The sequence below is a fragment of the Stigmatopora nigra genome, chromosome 3 (genome assembly GCF_051989575.1).
Source record: "Stigmatopora nigra isolate UIUO_SnigA chromosome 3, RoL_Snig_1.1, whole genome shotgun sequence".
NCBI lineage: Eukaryota > Metazoa > Chordata > Actinopteri > Syngnathiformes > Syngnathidae > Stigmatopora > Stigmatopora nigra.
Genome location: NC_135510.1, coordinates 6,104,223 through 6,123,846, shown reverse-complemented (window position 1 = coordinate 6,123,846; position 19,624 = coordinate 6,104,223). Strand labels below are relative to the sequence as shown.

Below are 19,624 nucleotides of genomic sequence, written 5' to 3'. Positions count from 1 at the left end.
CGCATCACTCTTCTCTGCTCTTTTGCTTTTCCCGTCCCCTCCCTTTATCTCTTCTTCTTTACCGTCCCCGTCCTTTAAATCCCTCCCTCCCTCGGCTCGGCCAGATGCTTGACTGTGGCCCTCGGGACCCCCTAGGGTAGGGGCGAGTACGCGTGAATTTGTGCAGACTTTTTGTGGATTTGCTCCATGCGGTTATGGTTGCCTGTGTGCACAGATTACATTTTTTATGCACGTGTTTGTGAATCAGTACGCGAATGTGTCTTTCTCTCGGTGTGCCATATTAATACATGCCATTGATCAGAGCAGGACCCCTGACAGTCATCATCCCCAAGAACCATCTGGCCAACGCCTGACGCTCCCTCACCCAAACACAAGCTGACAACCTATTAATCTGCTAGCGGCATGCATACATACGTGTACGGGTGCGTGCGTGTCCGTATGAACCAACGTGTGCGTCTTAGACATTGTTTAATGTGGATGCTAGAGATTAAGTGTAAGTCTACGTGCTTACATTCTCGCCATGCACCTGCCTCGATGTGAGCGCCTTCCCGTGTATGCTTTCCTTGCACACACGTGGAAACGTGCACACACATCATTCGCCAACAACAGCCGGTGCGGAAGGGAGCTGAAGGGTGCTTGGAAATTAAGGTTATTACACAAATTGAGCCATATGGTCTAAATATTTCAGAGCTGAAATTTACTAGGCAATAAAAATGGCCCCTACCTCGGTAATGGTGTAAATTACAGCTTAACCACCAGCGCTAATGATGTCCTTCTGTACGCCCCGTAACCAACCGTACATGAAGGACACATTGTTTAAAAAACACTCCAGGAAATGCAGTAGAGAGAGAGAGAGAGAAAGGGAGGGATGGGAAAGGGGAAAGAGGGGAATATGGATGGAAGGTGGAAGGAAGAGGTGGAAGAGCAGGAAGGAAAGGAAAGTTGTAATGGAAAAGGAGAATGAGAAAGGAATGGAGGAAGAGATTGATGGAGGGAGTGGAGTCAGAGAGAGATCAAGCAGCATGTTTACAATCTGTTAGTTTACCATTAAGGGCCCATCAGAGAGCATGGGCCAGCCAGCCAACTGTGTTTCAAGCCAACATGAGCTTTCAGATATGGCACATGTATACTTAATCACATACCCTCGGAAGATTTAGAATACGTGGCAGTTATAGTGGTAAACATATGTCATGTGGAATTAAACGTTTAAAGAAAATGACTAAAAATATGCCTGGAATCCTGTTGTCAACAAAAAAAACTCACAATTGTCCCTAAATTGACTGTTAGAAAGACATAACTGGAAATACTTTTGTGTCACATTGGAATTGGAGGTCTAATTTTCTTGAAATCTAGTCTGAGCTTTACGAACCTTACAAAGACTTTATTTGTAAGTCGTCAATTGGCCTCAAGATGCATGTTTGGGACCACTGCTATAAATGTTCCTTAAGAACAAAGACCAAACTGTACAGTTCAGTTCAACACAGTTCAGTTTCGATTGGTGAATCCTAATAGGTTGCGCTACTTAAGTATTTATCAGTTAAAAAAAATAGCCCCGACTATAATTAAGGATCTTAAGATTCCCTGAACCAACTATATTAAAAATTCAAATTAAGTAAACCAACTTAAAAGCAAGGGGAATTGAGTATCTTTCCGTTTTAAAGTAAAATCCACTTGTTGCATTTACCCTTTAAGCCTGTGCTAATGTCGGTCTCACGCTGCCAAACCACCGAGACATGCAGAGATCATGTCTATCTGCAGCAATACGAATTACCAGGCTTTGCCCTTGCTTTACTTTTTTAACGAGTCACGGGCGCAAAGGAGGGGAGAGAAGAAGTGGCGAGGCGAGAGTGGATTGCGATGAGGAACATGAAGACAGGTGACGGCAGAAGGAGGGATAAGAGCACTAGCGCGCAGAGTTCATTTAGGCCTCCGGCCTATCAGACCTCTTCGTTAGAGGTCTCCAACTCTGATTGGAGGGCTCTCAGCGTTTTGCATAAGCAGCCAAATAATCAGGCTGCTCCTCTTTGCCGCAATCTCCATCTTCTCATGTTTCCCACCACTCCTCCTTTTACAGCAATGCATTTTCCGTCTGGCTTTTCTATACCTCACTTCCAAATAACAGTAGTTATCTTTCGTCCCTCCCGTATACCCGGCACACTCATGCAAGCGATAATTTCTTAAGAGAGGTTTTAGTCGCCTTCTTACTAGCGCTCTCTGTCTCTCTAACTCCCAGTAATGACAGGGTGTGTGTTATTGTGTCTTTTGTGGAAGCGCCTACACTCGCCACTTGTCTTAATGGCAGCCACAATATGATGGTCATCACTTCAAATTGTGAGAGCGTGTTTGTTTTTTGAAGAAGCTGATACTTGGGAATAACAGTTAGGTCTGGATGAGTCCTCATTGTCACTTTGCATGGACATAAAGACAGCATTTTACATTTCTTTCGTATTATGGCAAAATTCTCTGTTGTGTTTTAATGCAATATTGTTCGTGGTGTGCACCTTTTGAACTGTTTTGCATGTGTTTTTAAACTGCAAATTCTGGTACAGAGCAAACAACCGGTCCAAGATCTGGTGGAAAAAGTGACCGCGCCATGGTTTGAACCAGTTCTGAAATCCCACACCTTTTGTATGTAAGAGGCTTCTGGGAAATGTTGTTTAGTTAGTGTCATCGTCAGTGGTTAGCATTCCATTGGCGAACATGAGTCGGTTTTAACGTGGAGCAATTAGGAGACCAAGTACCTATTTGATATACGGCCAGACACTGAAACAATGTTAGCCTTCCCACTCTAAATTGATTGGGGCTCCTATCCATGTCAATGGTAGTAAACGAGTTAAGCACATGTCACCGGCAAATGGACACACTCAGGATCACATGTACACGCTAAATATGATGTTCCCGAGGTCGGAAGCGGCCAAAGCTAATAATGGCTGTCAGTGTTGTGAAAGTGGGCATTCCTGGTCCAGGACCCTGTAGCTCTTCTCTTGCTCAGTTCTGGCCACCCACACAACATTTGCCCAATGGCGCTCTTTGGGTCCCGTTGTGTGTGTGTGTGTGTCACAGTTTGTCTAACTCACACTGACTTGTAGGGACACCCATGCAGGGCATTTGCTAACAAACATGGGGCAATTGTTCCAGCAACATCGAATTAGCCATGCACATATAAATATGTGAACTAGCACACACCCATATATACACACACACACACACACAAATGAACCCTGCTTGCCAGCTTGGCATGGGGCAGGAAATAGCAGCATGCAGTGCTTTTGCTCACCTCAGGAACCTCCAAAAACAATTACAGCTCTTCCCGCACGGCTCAGGTCACAGCTTGTACTTACACACCCGACTACAGGACGCAGTTGACTCGGGCGGAAAAGAAATTGAATGTGTTCCGTGCTTCGCCCCGTAGACAATGAAACGCAACACGTGAGAAGAGGCGGGACAGCGTGGAGCTTTGTTATCTCTCCGGGACTTAATATAATGGCGCAGGGAGGGCAGAGGTGGCCTGTGGAGCGGGACATACCTGAGGCCCACCAGTTGGTCCGCATTCACCATTCATTAGACACGGCTCTCTCATGTATGATCATTCACTTGTCTGTTTCCTGTGCTCGTGTGTCAGTGAGGGAGACAAAAGAGAAAGGGAGAGCGGACTGGCGAGTGCGTGGCCATATGCTAATGTTGCTCTGTCCCCGTGTCTCTGTAGGGTCCGGTGTTGGGGCCTCTGTGAGATAATCAGCATAATTCTTTTGACAAATACACATGGTTACTCTTAATTAGTATCATACAATGGTCCCCCGGCTGCACCATGCCGGTCCACCTGAATATTATATACATGCACAAACATACACACACAGATTCCCTTCTGGAGATAAATGTGAAAACAAGTTGCAGATCTGGCAATACATGCACAATTGTTTAATAAAAGCCTTAAATGCGGAGGTCTGGACAAAATTAAGTTTTAGTCTGATGTGATTATTCTATAGGAGAGGATTGGGCCACTGAAGATAAAGAAAAATTGGGCAAGATTCAGAGTTACAAGGTCAGAATTCTCACTTTTTTTCCTCAGAATATAAAATTCTGAGACTAAATTGAGAACGAGTGAGCCTGAGAATGAAGTCAGAATTTTGAGTATGAACTCAGTGTGATTGGAAAAATGAAAAAAGTCTGAATTCTAATTTTAATGTCGGAATTCTGACTTATGCCCTTTTATGCACAATATATTTGTATGTACATTCTAATGATAAATATGACCTGGCTTTCATTTCCCATATTATTTTATCCAAGGTGAGAAATCATTACTTCCCTTTTACTTTTCACGAAAAGATCTGATTCTTCAGGAGCTGCTTTAAGAAAGCCAGCAGTTATGGTGAATTAATCCTCGGGTACATGCATGTATAACCTATAAACCCATGTTTGTTCCCTTCACCTCCACCTACAACACTTGTGAGCGTGGGATTTCCATTTATACAAAAAAAATAAGCACCATACGGCAGGAATATCAGGTAAAGTGCTTTAAAAGAGACTTTAATGCCTTTAATCACACATTGCAGTCAATTGCGGGTTACTTTTGACCCATATTGTCCGAATATTGGCCACTTTTTTTCATTGTATTCACTCTCATTTACACCTTATCCTCTTTAACTCTGCAGGTTTCCCAATTTCCTCCCCCTGCCCCATCTAGTCATCGTCCCAACATTCACGTCCTTCACGGCAGAGTTTGGTCTGTCAATTTATTTTCTAGTGCCATTGCACACCTAAAACTTTCTGTTACCTCATTTAATGGAATTGCTAGCGTGTGTGCACGCCCAAGTCTACACGCGCCTGTGTGTTAAGGCCAAATTATTATGAAGGGGGCCGTTAATGGAATGTAATAGTAGTGTGCTTCCGTGTTAAAGCGTTTGATTATAGCCTGTTTGTGTGTGTGAGCAGTTAGCAAGCTGATGTGCTCAATTTCCGAGCCCCCGTGTGCGGCGAGGAGGCCGTTAATGCGGTGCATCGCAGCGATAAAGTCTTTGAATGTATTGCCATCTAGAGGCGTGTAGCAGAGTCTCGACGCTCCTATAAAAGCTGCCGGCGCCAGATGCTGCTATTGACAATGTGCATATGTTAAGCGCTTTATAGGCCACATGCCTCACATATTTCACTGGCTTTTAAGGTGGAGAGATCTCTCATTCGCGCTCACTTAATCCGTCTCTCCCTTTTGTAACATCTATCTCCCTCTTTTCTTTCGCTCTCTCTCTCACTCGCCTCTTATCGGCTCAGTCGTTTAGTCTCCCTCCGTCCGTCTGTCGATCCTCTTTTTATTTGCTTCACCTGTTATTTACCTACTCACCTTTTAACCTTTTTTCATTCCTTCTCGACATTTTTCTTCTTCTGTATCAGGGGTGTCCAAACTTTTTTTTTCCTCTAAAGACCGCTTAAAGAAAGGAAAAAAATGAAAGGGCCAACTCGAAATGCTTCCACTTTTACTACATTAATAGACACTCTGAATCAAGAAATATAAAATATTGTTTGAACATGTATTTCAAGTTCTAACTCATTGACGGAATAGATGCGATAATCCATTTTAACTCGTTTGATTGGTGTCAGACCGATCAATAAAATTAGACTATTGCTGTCAAAGGCAGTGAGATATTATCCTTCAATATCAGCTTTCCAAGTTGAAATTGATATAAAGTCTATTACTGCCATTGTGAATGAGTTAAGAGCTAAAACAACAAAATAATTCAAAAGTATGAGGATATCTATTTTAAATGTAAATATTTCTATTTACAGTACTTAAGCAAACTTATTTGAACAAAGATTGTTTATTTCTGTAAGATAAAATGCCAAAATTTGACACATTTTCTACCATCATTTCAACATGACGTCAGGTTTTAAGGCCTCAGTTTGAATGTTAAGGTTTGAGGTTCAATGTTATCTTCATTAAACTTCTTGTGCGTGCCATATTCAATGATTTTTTTCATCATTTGCTAAGGCCCAATAACAACTGGGCAGCACACCATAGTTGGCCCACGGGTCGTAGTCTGGACACCATTGCTCCTTATCATACTTTTGTTTTATTTGTCTTTCTCGTCCCTGCCTCCCTCTCTGTTTCCACCGTGTACTTGTGCGATTTTCAGGAGGATTTAGCTCGAGTCTCAGGGTGTCCGGGGATTTATTAATCCTATTGCGTTGCGTATGGCAAACACGTTGGCTGGCAGACATGGAAACAGTCAAGACATGCGTCGTCGGGCTTATTGTTCAAGCACTTCATCCTCGGTGCCACGCCATGCTGATTTGTCTGGGTTTTCCTTTGATTCCGTTTGAATCTGAGCCATTTTGGATTCCCTTGCCACTGCATGGAATTGGCCTAACTGCTAATCTCTTTATACGAGAGCCTGAAGACAGACAGCGTTTTTGGTTTTTAAATACACATTTAACATCTGAAATATAATCACCATTTTTTCCTACACATTTACACCTGCCAAAGTTGTTTTCCATCCCACGTCTATCCGCGATTATCATCTCATCCCTCTTCAGACAACAGTGCGACTATTATCAATTAGTTAATGATGTTACATACGCTCTGCATGCTGTCGTAGCCAGTGCCAGGATTTTGGGGCCGTCTCCCGGTGCCGACAGCTACTGGCAGACACCCTGCGCCTTTATTTGTACGAGAGAGCGCCATGAAAGGATGCACGTGTGATATAAACACTCGGCAGGCTTTGAACCCGGCCTTAAGGGACGGCTGTTTGCCAGTGTGTCGCTGCCTAGTACAGTATGTTGTAATGTTGATAGTACCACAAATCCCCATGTCACATCATTTTTGTTCGTCATTGTTTCAGTGTTTCCCTGTTGTGTCTAGGAAAAAAAATATTCACGCTTTGCCTGCATGACTATAACGTTATATATATATTTTTTTTCCTTTCCTTTTACTTTTTCAGGGTTCAACCCTAGAAGCAAACCTCTTTGGCCTGGACCCTGACACAGAGTATAGTCTACAAGTGGAAGCTGTAAATGAAGCAGGTTTGATAGTGACAAATGGCTTTAGATTCACTGCAAACACTGTATTTAATTTATTATTATTTATTTTTTTAATCCCTTTAGGTAGTGTATCTAGTTCATGGGTCACCACCAGCACCCTGGAGGCTTCTCCTTCAGGATTGGCTAACTTGACTGTGGAGCAAAAAGAGCAGGGCAGATCATTGCTGCTCAAATGGGATCCACCAAATACCCCAAATGGAGTCATCACGGTAAATACATTGATAGATTACACTTTCTCTTACTTTTGAGGCTATTCTGGGTCATTTTCTATTAATTTAGATGACTTACTCTTGATTTTGGGGGGAATTATGGGTCACTTTCTATTGATTGTGGTCAATTCCTATTGTTTGTCAGACCTGTAGTGTTTCCTAGTGTTATCGAATAAACCAATTGTGTCAGGTTGATGTCAACTATGTACATTATGAAGGTTTATTTATTACAGTGTGAAAATATCTACTTACTTGTTTTTTTAAAACTCATTGGCTACAACAGACAGCAACAGTTGTTTACAAGGGATACACATTTAAAATCACAAAAGGTGAATGTAAAAAAAAACATTGTTAGTGTCACTGAAAGAGTTAAATAATCTTTTCATACTGAATGAACACCACTAACATCCATGTTTTTTTTGCTCTTCTCCATGAGATGTACCATTTGTATAGCGATGGAAACCTGGAGTACAGCGGGCTCTTGCGCAACTTCATGTTTCGGCGCTTGGAGCCTTGGACCGCGTACACTCTGACTCTTGAAGCTTGCACATCAGCTGGATGCACGCGTAGCCACCCTCAGCGAGTGGCCACTGCTGCCGCCCCTTCGGCCTCACAGCCCCCTCCCACGGCTCTTTCTGTCGGTTCAGACCAAGTGTCACTCACGTGGGGAGCACCCACACAACCCAACGGGCCCATCGGCGAGTACTACTTATTGGGAAGGAGTGTGGATCAGGCGGGCAGGGGAAGGAGGAGGGATGAAGATGTTCAAAGAGAGAAAGTACGTTGAAAAATTTCGCCCTGGTTTATATATTGTATTTCTGATGGAAGAGGATTAGGGCCACCGAAAAAAACAAATGTAAGGCAAGATTGTGACTTTATTTTCTGAATTTTGACTTCAGTGTCTGAGTTCTAACATTAATTGGAAAGATGAATTGAGGGAATAAAGTCAGACTTGTAAAATTAAAGTCAGAAGTCAGAACAAAAATAGGTGGCCAAGATTTTGACTTGAAAGACAGAATTCACATTCAAATCAGAGGTTCAAAATCTGAGATTTAGGTCAGAATTCTGACTTAATCCACAACCTTCAGTGGGCCTAATCTTAGATTTTTGAGTCAGGATTCTGAGATGAAAGCCATAAATTTTCAAGTTCTGAGAATGAAAGTTAGTATATTCCAAGAATTCACAATCTTAGCCATGTTTATTTAAGGTCACTAGCCCCAATCCTCTTCCTTTAGTTGTTTTACCAACATTTCATTTACTACGTTTTGTTACCCCACGCTTCATCACAAATAGGTGCTGTTCAGAGAATCATCTCCACAAGAAAATGACACTTTCTCCTACACAGTGACTGGTTTGCGCCCTTGGACACAGTACGAGTTTGCCGTACGTTCTCACAACCCCGCAGGGCCTACCCAGAGCTCCTGGTTAACCGTGACAACCAGGCAGGCCCCCCCTCGTGGCCTCAGCCCACCGACTGTGAGTCACCTTCAGGGTCGACCAAGTGAAGTGTTGGTGTCATGGAGTCCTCCTCTGGAACCTAATGGCGTGCTTCAGTCTTATAGAATCCAGAGAAACAATTTGATCTTCTCCTTTAGTTTTGACTCAACAGTGCTCAGCTATACTGACGAGGATCTTCAGCCTTTTTCAGAATATAGGTGAGACAATAGTTAGACAAAATAATAATCAGAATGAATCGTGTTTATCGATGTCAGAGATTTCATTAATACATTTTGAAAAGATAGGTATCTGAAAAACAATTATGTTAACAGATGCCTCTTTAGCATATTTCCTATTATTACTTTAATGTAGGTGTTTTGGGTTTTTGATGAAATTTAAAAGTTGCTCTCCCAAAAATGTGGCTAAAAATCAGTACAGCACGATTTTTTTCCCTCTACAATCTGTATATTCTTTGGCTAGTACGACCTTAAGTCCGAAAAATTTGGTAATTAAATATTTTTTTCTTATCTTCCTCCAGCTATTCAGTCATAGCTTGCACTTCCGAAGGCTGTATCACAAGCCTTCCCTCTAACATTACCACATTAGAGGCTCCCCCAGGCATGGTAGAGCCTCCAACAGTGAACTCTATCACCTCCAGCAGTATGAATATCACCTGGGTGAAAACAGCTACCCAGAATGGAGAAGTGACTGAATATGTTCTCAAAGTGAACAGTAAAGAAGCTTACCGTGGTGGAGAGATGAAGACCATTCTGGTCAACCTCCTTCCCCACACGTCCTACATGTTGGTTCTTTTGGCTTGTACCAGTGGTGGATGCACTGCCAGTGCAACAATTACCACTATGACAGAGGAGGCTCCTCCGTCGGACATGCCGGTTCCCACGCTCAAGGTACGTTTCAAGGCATTTTCAAGGCCTGTAAAAAAGAAATTAACCATTTGTCTACGTTATGTAAGCGTTTGTCACAGGAGGTCCTTTATACTAGGTTTTGTCTGTCTTTTTAAGGTCACCGGTTCAGAGTCAGTGGAAGTAAGCTGGAGACCCCCAAAGAATCCCAATGGCATCATCACAGGCTATGAACTCCGCAGAGATGGTCAACTCATCTACCTGGGCCTTGAATATCATTACCATGACTTCACTCTTCTGCCCAGTGTTGAGTACAGCTACTTTGTCAGGGCCAACAATAGCAAAGGGGCGGCAAACAGCGCTGCAGTCACAGCAAAGACACACCCGGCGGCCCCTGCGGGTGTCGGACCCCCATTATTGTCTCCTCTGGCAGCCAATCAGGTGGAACACAAAAAAATGATTTTTTTAAAGTTCTAACTACTTCAGCACGGGTTAAGAGAATTGCATTGTATTATACAGAGTTATGTTTTAGATGTTTGGAGCCGCTTCGGGTTCTCAATCTAATAAATTGACCAGTCTTAACCTGTTTTCCTTGCCCTTTCCAGGTGAAAGTTGAGTGGAACATTCCTGCCCGTCCTAATGGAGATATTATTAGTTACACAGTATATCATAGAGAGCCTATTCAACTCGGTGCCAGCAGCACTGTGTACACTCCACAGGACAGTGCCTTCTCCGAGAGATACACTTCTCTTAAGGGCCTCGCTCCCTATCACAGGTTTTCATGCACTTATTTCTACAATCTTACCCAACAGTCATTTCTGTATTTCTACATGCATTTCAGCTAGAACTATACACATGATAGCTGTCTCGCATTTCTCTACGAGACTACAGTTAGTTGCTTTCGTTATAGCTCCCCACAGTATTACAGTTAAACTGAAAATTCCATGGACCAGAATGCCCTTCACGATATGGATAACAACATGAAATTAGTCATGCAAAATAGTATGTGGACCATACAGAAGTGCTGAATCAAGCTTAATTTTTCATTAACGCCTACTTAGTTTGGGTGGATTTTATAGCCGTTCTCCATATAAAGTATTTAATGTTGCAATATATGTACAGCAGACTCACTGACCACAACATTAGGCTCTCTTGCAAAGTTTAATATGGGCTTTCCCAAAGTCGACATTGATATAAAATTAAGGGATGTTGAATAAAACTCTCATACCGAGACATCTCTTATTTTGGGGTTGAATTATACAACACAATCCCTAAAAATGACCATTATAATCTCATTAATCACAGAACATTCCAACTCCCAAATGATACATTGTATCTCAACTCCCATGTATTTTTTTTACAGGTATGAGGTGAGATTGGAGGCATGTACAGAACTGGGCTGTTCCTCCAGCGACTGGGCTTCCATTCTCACACCGGAGGCGCCCCCCGCCGGACAGGGGGCACCGCTGTTGGACCTGCAGCCAGATAACCACACTGGCCTCCAGACCACATTCCTGCTCACCTGGTCACCTCCGGCTCAGCCAAATGGGAGGGCTCCTCATTACCAGGTGTACCGCAGACTAGAAAACACCACTGACGTCCAATTGAGTGATACAACGACACTTATCTGCAATCAGTCGTCCACAAGTTGCAAGGATGACGGTCTTCTGCCATATACTGCTTATCAATACCAGGTACTGTGTACTTAGTTTTATTCTACTGTTGTATTTGTTTATCTTTAGTGTGATCTTTAAGATTCGGTAGTAAGTAGCTCATTGGAATATCATTTTATCGTCCAATATGTACGTCAATTGGGTGTTGATTTCACTTTCCGAGGTGCGATAAATGACGTGTCATCGAAATTCGTTCCCGTTGCTTTGTTCTTTCTCCTCATCTGGAAGCAAATTTGCCCTAGCTGAAGACGGAATCATGCACATGCATATTTTGGCGTTGATGTTATTTCTTGACTCGTGTTCTCAATACAGATCTGAAATATAAGATTTAATACATGGGGTAGATTATCACAAAGTTTACATTTTCTGTGATTATTGCTGCATGTTATAATTTGATGCCAGCAGAAAAATCAATTATATGTATGTTTATTGTTCATGGTGATAGTTGTTTGGAAGATATATATTTCTAAAACAAAATTGTGACAGGCCTATATGTGAATTCATATTATACGTATATGTTAAGGAAGTGCCAGTCACTGAATTTCTTGAAGGCAGTTTATGAGTTCAATTTTTTTTCTTTCTTTTTCTTTTTTAGAATAATTTTACTATTTTTGTCTGAGATTTTTCTCATTTCAAGTGTGTGCTTTGGCACCATAAAAGTTGTGAAACACTGGCCCATACACACATGGAAGAGTGAGCTATTCAGACAGGTGGCACAAAGAAGGCTTCATATCCATCCTGTTGTTGTGCGCGTTGATCTATTAATTGACTGGCAAGCCCTTTGGAAGCAACAATAACATTAGCATCCCCACCTGTCAGACGTACGAGCCGAGGCCAGAGAACCTGTGTAATTGATTGAGTTTGCCTGATTGTGGTGCCGTTTTTATTTACGAGGGTCCTAATTTATGACAGGAGGAAGGAGGCTGGGGAGGAGCTTTCGGAGATGACGGGTGGGAAACGGCGCCATTAATCATGGCGGGCCACTTCCTGATTACCGGCCAGCCAATCGAATTAGCCGTTAGTCCCCTTGGTAACAGTGCTTGTATTGGAAAGACCTTTTAATGGTGACCGCTACACGTCCCCTGGGGATTTTCCAACGGGGGGGCTGAGGCGTTGCTATGTTTATGTTGTCCATGGTCACATGGACTCGTAGACGTGCGCCACGTGTGTGTATGTGAATGTGTGTGTGTGTGTGTGTGTGTGTGTGTGTGTGTGGCACCTTCAAATTGAACACAAATGAGTTTTTTTTGTTTTTGTTTTTGATGTTGCAACCCTTCCTTTGCCGTCACTTGTCTGTCACTTGTAACTGGTCCCCTGTTTTTATGTTTATTGGCAGTTTCCATCTCTGTCTCGGTGTTTCCGCCTCAGACACAAGGGCGATACGTCAGCCTCAGTTCAGCCCCTGCCAGAGAGAGAAATCATATTAGGCTAATTACACTGGGTCATAAGCTCCTATTGACAGTTTTATGCGTCATTTTAATTACTGCCCACTTTCACACAACTTAGCCCCTTCACCCCAACTCGATGCACCCGCCAAGTCGCCACGCGGGCCTATCACAGCACTTGTGGGGCGCGTGTAGTCCCATGGGCCAATAAAAACAGGCAAATTCAGCCAGGAAGTTCCTTGTAGTCGTGTGTTGCCATGGCGGCAAACGGGATGTATTTTTATTTTGTGTCTAACAAGCCAAATGGTGGCCCAATCGGAGGGGAGGGAACAAGAGTGGAGCGAAAGCAGTAAAGAGTCGGGATGATTTAAGGACCACTGGATGGATCAAGGTGAATGTGATCTCAGCGCGTTTCAGTTTCCAACTTTTCTCTCCGATACGACCGCTTGACACCAACTTTTTAAATCACTTTTTGCGGCCTAAGGCATTTTTGCTGTGTTGCTGGCTTGTTTAGAGCATTGTTGTTGGTGGGCAAACTATTGAGGCACACCGATTTGATGGCCATTCTGAAAAAGAAAATGATTCTGTGCTTTAAGATTCTAGTTCTTGCAACAGGGAAGTCTCTTTATAGACTTTAGGGTTGGTGTCAAATTTAAGCACAAATACTGTTGCTGTCAAGCTCAGACAAAACAACAAAAGGATTTAATTTTCTTATTAAATATGTCTCATCTTTATATCTGATTCGAAGGTTAATATTTTCTACAGTTTGACCACTGAGTTCATTCAGATTTCTATTTCCTACTCTTTTCTCTACCTGTAAAATATAAAATGTAAGAGTTTTAATTGATTTGTTGCGTTTTCCATTAAGAATCCCTAATGAACATACATTGAACTATCTATTCTATTACAATGGAAAAACTAGAACACTGTACCAAAAGCAAAGTTTATTGTTTCTTTCAGTACTAAAACCAATCGCTTTATGACATGATCCTTTGTATATACAAGTTTCCAATATTTCCATCCCCTTCCTCATTCCTAGTCTCTCCATTCTTCGTCCTCCTCCTCCTCAGTCCATCTGCGCTGTCACTTAGATCAATCACTCTGATTGATCACACCCTAATTGACTATTATTGAGGTTAATTCAACTCTTAACATGATGCGCGCGCTTGCATTTACACGCCGGAGTTTTGGCATCTCAGGCCGCAAGCAACACATACACACTTTTGAACACCTCGGCTCCGACCCATCCATCTGCCTGCCGCACTTCTGGTGACAGGCTACAGATGACTTACACATGCAAATCTCCACCCTGCGTGACCCTGCTCTGTGTACACCCTCTAATTATAGCCAACACAAGCACACAAATAAGATTACTATGTGTGTGAGTAACTCCTTGATGAAGGTGAAAAGTAATTGTCATGCAGATATGTTCGCGTTGGCTTGCATGGTGAAAAGGTTTCGCACTCACGCCTGATGCTAGTTTTGATGGATGAGCCGATACATTGACTTCTATATCCTGTTTCACGTCGGCTCATTTAGAGACACTTTCATTAAGAGCCTAAAACGTGTGTTTGAAATTTTAATGTGTTATTGTTGTTGATTGGACAGCTGTGGGTAGTGAACTCAGCCGGACGTTCTCCCAGTCAATGGGTCAGCGGGAGAACCGGACCCGCCCCACCCGAGGGTGTGGCTCCGCCCACTTTCCGTCGAGTTTCGTCCACCACGGCCGTGGTGGACATGCGTCCTCCGGACCGGCCCAACGGCGTCGTCAGCCTTTACCGGGTGTTCTCGCTGGGTCGCAATAATGACGTCGCCCTGGTAAAAAAAAACAAAATTAATGACTCTCCTTCCTCTACTTCCTTAAAGATGTGAAGTGGCATGAAAAGAGCCTCTGTTCTGTTCTGTTTTTTTTTTTTTTTTTTTTTTGCACAGCTCTCAGAGGGAACATCCCATCAACAGACACTCCATGGTTTACTACCTTACACGCAGTACAAGATCGCAGTAGAGGCCTGCACCTGTTATCAGGTAATACATGTAACAAGGGAGTAAAGCTTTTTTACATTCAAATAACTTGAAAAGACGATTAACATCATCACAACTAAGGTTTGATAATGCTGAATTATTTATTCTCAATGGGCTTTTAATAGCATGAAACGTTTAACACATAAACACATGTAACAAAACTATATTTTCTAAGTAATGTGAAGCTGATTGAAGACAAAAGGACAAATAAATTCTCATAAAAAATGTTGAACAATCTAAAACTGAAATAAATTAGAGCTATGACTTGCTTGTTAACCCTATATGTGTATCCGCTTGTGCCTAAAGTGTTGTAGCCAGGGACCGGCAGTAGATTTGCGGACCCTGGCCGCCCCCCCGGCCCGCCAACAGCCTCCTCGCCCCGTCACGCTGACCTCGCGCTCTGCTCAGCTGGCCTGGTTTGAGCCTCTGGAGCCCAATGGGATCATTGAGAGGTGAGGGTAGAACACAAATTGCACATTTAACTGAAGGCTTATTTTGTGGGTTGTCATCGTGTGTAGCTGTGAGCTCCATCGCAGAACAGCCTGCCCGCAGCCCCCCCAGCCTGTGAGCCAGCCTTGTGTTCAAGGCCCACCAGACATCACGTTCTTTGGCAAGAGGCGTAGCTACAATGTGACAGGTTACTTTTCTTAACATTACACTAACATTTATACAGGCTTTTTTGAACAAATATTATGAATTGACACTGTTAAATACATGTCATATTTAATTGAATAAATGCCATTTTATCGAATTGTGGCAGACTTTGTGATATCGGCAAATATGTCATACTAAAGATTGAAGATCATACGCTCATTAAATTGGTGATTTACAACCCTCTTCATAAAATATTGTCCCATGGGCTCATTCTTACCTCATTTCTATGTTGAGAAATTGTATTTTTACTTTTTAAATACACAGATCTCCAACCATACTCGGCCTATGAGCTGAAAGTAGCCTGCTTTAACAACATGGGCAGCACCGCCTCCAACTGGACCGCCGTTGTCACTCTCACTGAAGGTTCTTCATTTCTCTACATGGTCATCCCTTGCATTATTGTAAATTCATTTTTTCTTGTTTTTTTTTTGTCACAGCTCCACAGTACGTGTCGCCCCTTTTGGTGGGCAGCAACCTGACCGTCATTTGGCTGAACTGGACCGGATCCTTTGCCTTAAACGACTACCTGAGGGAGTATACGGTGACCGAGAGCCAGCTCAGGATCTACAGCGGCTTCCACAGTTACCTGCATGTTCCACGCACATCTCAGAAAGGTGAGGATATTTAACTGATAGTGCACCCCAATCATCAGACTATTGTCAATTCAACATTTTCAATTGTATTGATTATATATGACTGTTGAAATGTTGCTCCTTCTAAACAAAAATGGAAAATATATCTGACTGTTTCCATTTACCCTGCTACCATCAATAGGCTTGTTTTTTTTTCTTCCCCTTTTTATAAGAATGCTTTGTCCCACCTTGCATGTCATTTCTCAAACCTGTTAAAAACCACTTTATTCATCGGTCTTTTCAAATGACTTTGTCTCTCTCCTTTTGTCCTCCTCAGCGCTGTCATTTCAGGTGACTTGTACGACAGACAGTGGCAGTGCTACCACTCCTACTGTCAGATATAGCCCTGCTACAGGCCTTGGTAATACACACACACACGCACACACTCTAATATTCATTTTATGTAACGTATATTGGTAAATGTCACCCGCTAAAGTGGTTATTTTGCCTCACTTTGGTGCGTGCAGTGTGGGATTGATTCCCACTAGGCCTAACACTAATGGTTGTCAGTTATTGTGTCTAACCTTTAGAACGTCTGGCGACCAGTCTAGGGTTTAGTTCGCGTTTCAATCCGGTGTGTCCTAATAGTTCTCTCCAAATAGATTACCATTCTCGCTTCAGGTCCAGTTGAACCAGAGGATGCAAGTAAAGAGAGCGTAAGCATGTCTGCAGCCCCAATCTACTCAGAACTGTGGTTTATTCTGCTCTTTGCGCTGCTGGGTCTCTTCTTGTTGGCCATCCTTTTAGGGCTTCTATTGCAAAGGTGCTTTCATCATTACAGTCTATGTTTGTGTGTATGTATATTATTAGGATTTGTTTCAAATTGAATATTTGATTTGATAATAAGTGGGAAAAACAATGGTGACATTTTTTTTTATTATCTCCAGAGCTCTAAGGAAAACTCCATCAGACAGAGATCGCCCCCCGCTGGTCAGGCTTCAGAAGAACAAGAAGGCTGGAGGAGAGACTTACACGGTAAGAGAAAAACAGACTGGCATGTTGACAGGATGAAATGAAAACAATCCATTAAACGATGAGTTTTATCTCAGCCACATAGTTGGAGGGTTGAAAAAAATATGCATTTATGTCTTCTTTGATTTTTATTTTTATATAAAATGGCAGAACAGGATAGCAAATCTTAGCCTCTTTATTTTCCTTCCACTAGAGGAAGCTAGAGAACAGTGACCCTATAAAAGTCAAATTTCTAGTAAATCATTCCATGTTTGGATTTTCCTTTTGTTTAAATGTATTTATTTGTTTACTATTTTATGTTAATGAGAATATAATCTATTTTAAGGTGTGAAGTAGCTTTCTTTTTTTAAGTAAAAAAATATAAAGTACTTAAATGGTGGTTTTCCTTCAAATCTGGAATTTTAAAGACCCTACTCATCCCACATTTTCACGTTTCCTCCTTTTTAGTTTCATTGTCATGTGATTGTAAACATCCTAACTGTATCGTGTGCATCCCATCTTTCAGTTGTCCTTCATTTTTCTCACTTGATTTTCTTCTTTCTGTGTCCCCTCCCTCAGAGGCCTTATCCCGACTTGTGTTCTAAACATCATTCCGGCTCTGTGCTTTATCCCGATCCCCTCACAGTAAGACTCTTGCCACTGCTGGGCAACCCTAAATGCCCACTTTATTGTTTCCCTTCCCTGCAGTTTGACACTGTAGCCGACCGTGTTGAGATCAACAATGTAACGCTTAAAAGTTACACTATTTTCACCGAGGTACTGTGCAATAATCAAGCATGCTGGCTCTATGTGTGCGTGTACGCATGCTTTGTGTGTCAATAGACAGTAAGTACACACTGATCAAGACTTCATTGGCTGACTCATTAGATATCCTAATTCATTAAAAGGATATCTCTCATCACCAATGGCAGTGAGTTATTAAAAGTGGGAAAAACTTGTGTTATTGCGGGCCCTTACCATAGTTTTTAAATAACATTTTAACACTTTACTAATCTATTATTTTATAGAATGAGTTAATAATAAATAGCCCACACCCCCATTCAAAAGTTTTGAGATATTTTTCCCTACTATTGAATGGTAACTGTCTCAAAACTTTTGACTCAAAATGTGGTTAAGTTTAAACATTGTCACTACGTATTACGCCTTTTTTTTGTTATTATTGTGAGGTGTGTTGAGTGAAATAATCCAATTCCTGCCCATTTATACAAAAAAAAAATAATGATTGTGATTATCATGATTGCAGTATGCTGGATATGCTTTTGTTTGTTTTTTGTTGTTGTGAGTATTCTCCTGTGAAACACTGGGAAATCCTGCTTCACATTTACAGTACACTTTAAATAACAGTAGTTTCACTTCTCACTCAAATCTAAACCTACATTTCAGGGTCTGTCGGACACAAAGCTTGTGGGTGGCGGTTCTGCATTCAACCCCATGTCGGTCCTGCGAGTGCCCCGGCAAACGGAGTTGTCCCAGACCTACTCCCATCATCCTTTGCAGCACAGCCTCACCCAGCTGATTGACAGAAAGGCTATTGTTACGGAAGATGGCTGCTGGGACAACCCGCTGGAACCGGCCATGGTACGAAATTGCAATGCAAACACACCAAGTTAAGAAATTTGTTTTAGGTTTTTTTCCTCAAAATGTTTTGTCATGTTGCTGTTTCAGTATGTTGAAGAAGACTTTGCAGACACCATCAAGTCTTTAAGTTGTGTGAGGAAGGAACACGCTACCTTCACTGATACACATCTTTAACCCTTTATACGGCAAGTGACTACTGGTTGTTAAAACTTAATTCCATCAAAAACTGATGTCCACAATATTAACATTTGGTATACAAATGCAGCCTACAATCTGCCATCATATTTTTTCAGTAGGCTTTAGTTGATTTTATTTTTAAAGTGCCAGCCAATTCAGCTCATGAATTAACGTTTGCATCAAATCAATATAGTTTTAGATTATTTTAGGAGTTAAAACAATGCAAATCCGCCCCCCAAAAATATTACAAGATCTTTCAATATGTGAATGAATGCCTTACTGGGACCTAAAGTCATTTAATGACATAATGACAATAATTACATGTACACAAAAAAATTATAAAGGGTAAAAACAGTGTCGGAGGGCCAAATAATCAATTTTTTACCTGTTCAGTATAGATAACTTGATTGTGTTTTTTTATGTACACATAGAACTATAGTGCTCGTAGAAAATAACCATATTGTGTATGGGTCTTCAATCTAATCTTAGTAACGTAATAGTATATTTTAGCAATAGTTTTAAATAGATTTCCTTGTGTGCCTCATTTAAATAATCATTGGTCATTCAATTGAATGGCCTGACTTCTAAAGGCCTTATGTTATTTTTTTTAACGTAATGCCAACTATTACTCACACAATGGAGTAACTATTGCATTGATTTCATTGATTAATAAGTGAAATCTTTTTTTGTTTGTTTTTTCTAGATGTTGTGTACATTTGTAGTTATGGAAGGTGTGCATAGTTAAATCTAATTTGTGTCACGTATAGTATATACAGTGTACACTGGATTTCAGTATTTAATAGATGGAATTATTGATATTCTTAAAAAAAGTATTGATACTATATTTTATTACTGTGTCAGTATTATTTATGGTTGTGTATTTATAGTTCAAGCAAGTCAAATATACTGTAAGTAATGTGGTAATACGTACTCCAGTCTTATTTTCTTATTTCATGATAATATGAAGTTCATTAATTTAATCTACTACAAAAT

At 41.5% G+C, this 19,624-nt stretch overlaps 1 protein-coding gene across 1 annotated transcript in view; it reads left to right on the top strand.

Moving 5' to 3' along the window:
• ush2a (Usher syndrome 2A (autosomal recessive, mild)) overlaps positions 1 to 19,571 on the top strand; it is a 130,180-nt gene extending 110,609 nt beyond the window's left edge. The window contains exons 75-94 of the mRNA XM_077713040.1: positions 6,930 to 7,011; positions 7,093 to 7,238; positions 7,675 to 8,016; positions 8,532 to 8,893; positions 9,214 to 9,583; positions 9,698 to 9,979; positions 10,144 to 10,313; positions 10,902 to 11,232; positions 14,205 to 14,414; positions 14,529 to 14,621; positions 14,925 to 15,070; positions 15,137 to 15,255; positions 15,537 to 15,635; positions 15,710 to 15,886; positions 16,182 to 16,265; positions 16,526 to 16,667; positions 16,792 to 16,879; positions 17,564 to 17,632; positions 18,260 to 18,454; positions 18,542 to 19,571. Of these exons, the coding sequence (XP_077569166.1) occupies positions 6,930 to 7,011; positions 7,093 to 7,238; positions 7,675 to 8,016; positions 8,532 to 8,893; positions 9,214 to 9,583; positions 9,698 to 9,979; positions 10,144 to 10,313; positions 10,902 to 11,232; positions 14,205 to 14,414; positions 14,529 to 14,621; positions 14,925 to 15,070; positions 15,137 to 15,255; positions 15,537 to 15,635; positions 15,710 to 15,886; positions 16,182 to 16,265; positions 16,526 to 16,667; positions 16,792 to 16,879; positions 17,564 to 17,632; positions 18,260 to 18,454; positions 18,542 to 18,628 (3,594 nt within the window). The 3' untranslated portion in view covers positions 18,629 to 19,571. The remainder of the gene's footprint in view (positions 1 to 6,929; positions 7,012 to 7,092; positions 7,239 to 7,674; positions 8,017 to 8,531; positions 8,894 to 9,213; positions 9,584 to 9,697; positions 9,980 to 10,143; positions 10,314 to 10,901; positions 11,233 to 14,204; positions 14,415 to 14,528; positions 14,622 to 14,924; positions 15,071 to 15,136; positions 15,256 to 15,536; positions 15,636 to 15,709; positions 15,887 to 16,181; positions 16,266 to 16,525; positions 16,668 to 16,791; positions 16,880 to 17,563; positions 17,633 to 18,259; positions 18,455 to 18,541) is intronic.
• The last annotated feature ends 53 nt before the right edge of the window (positions 19,572 to 19,624 follow it).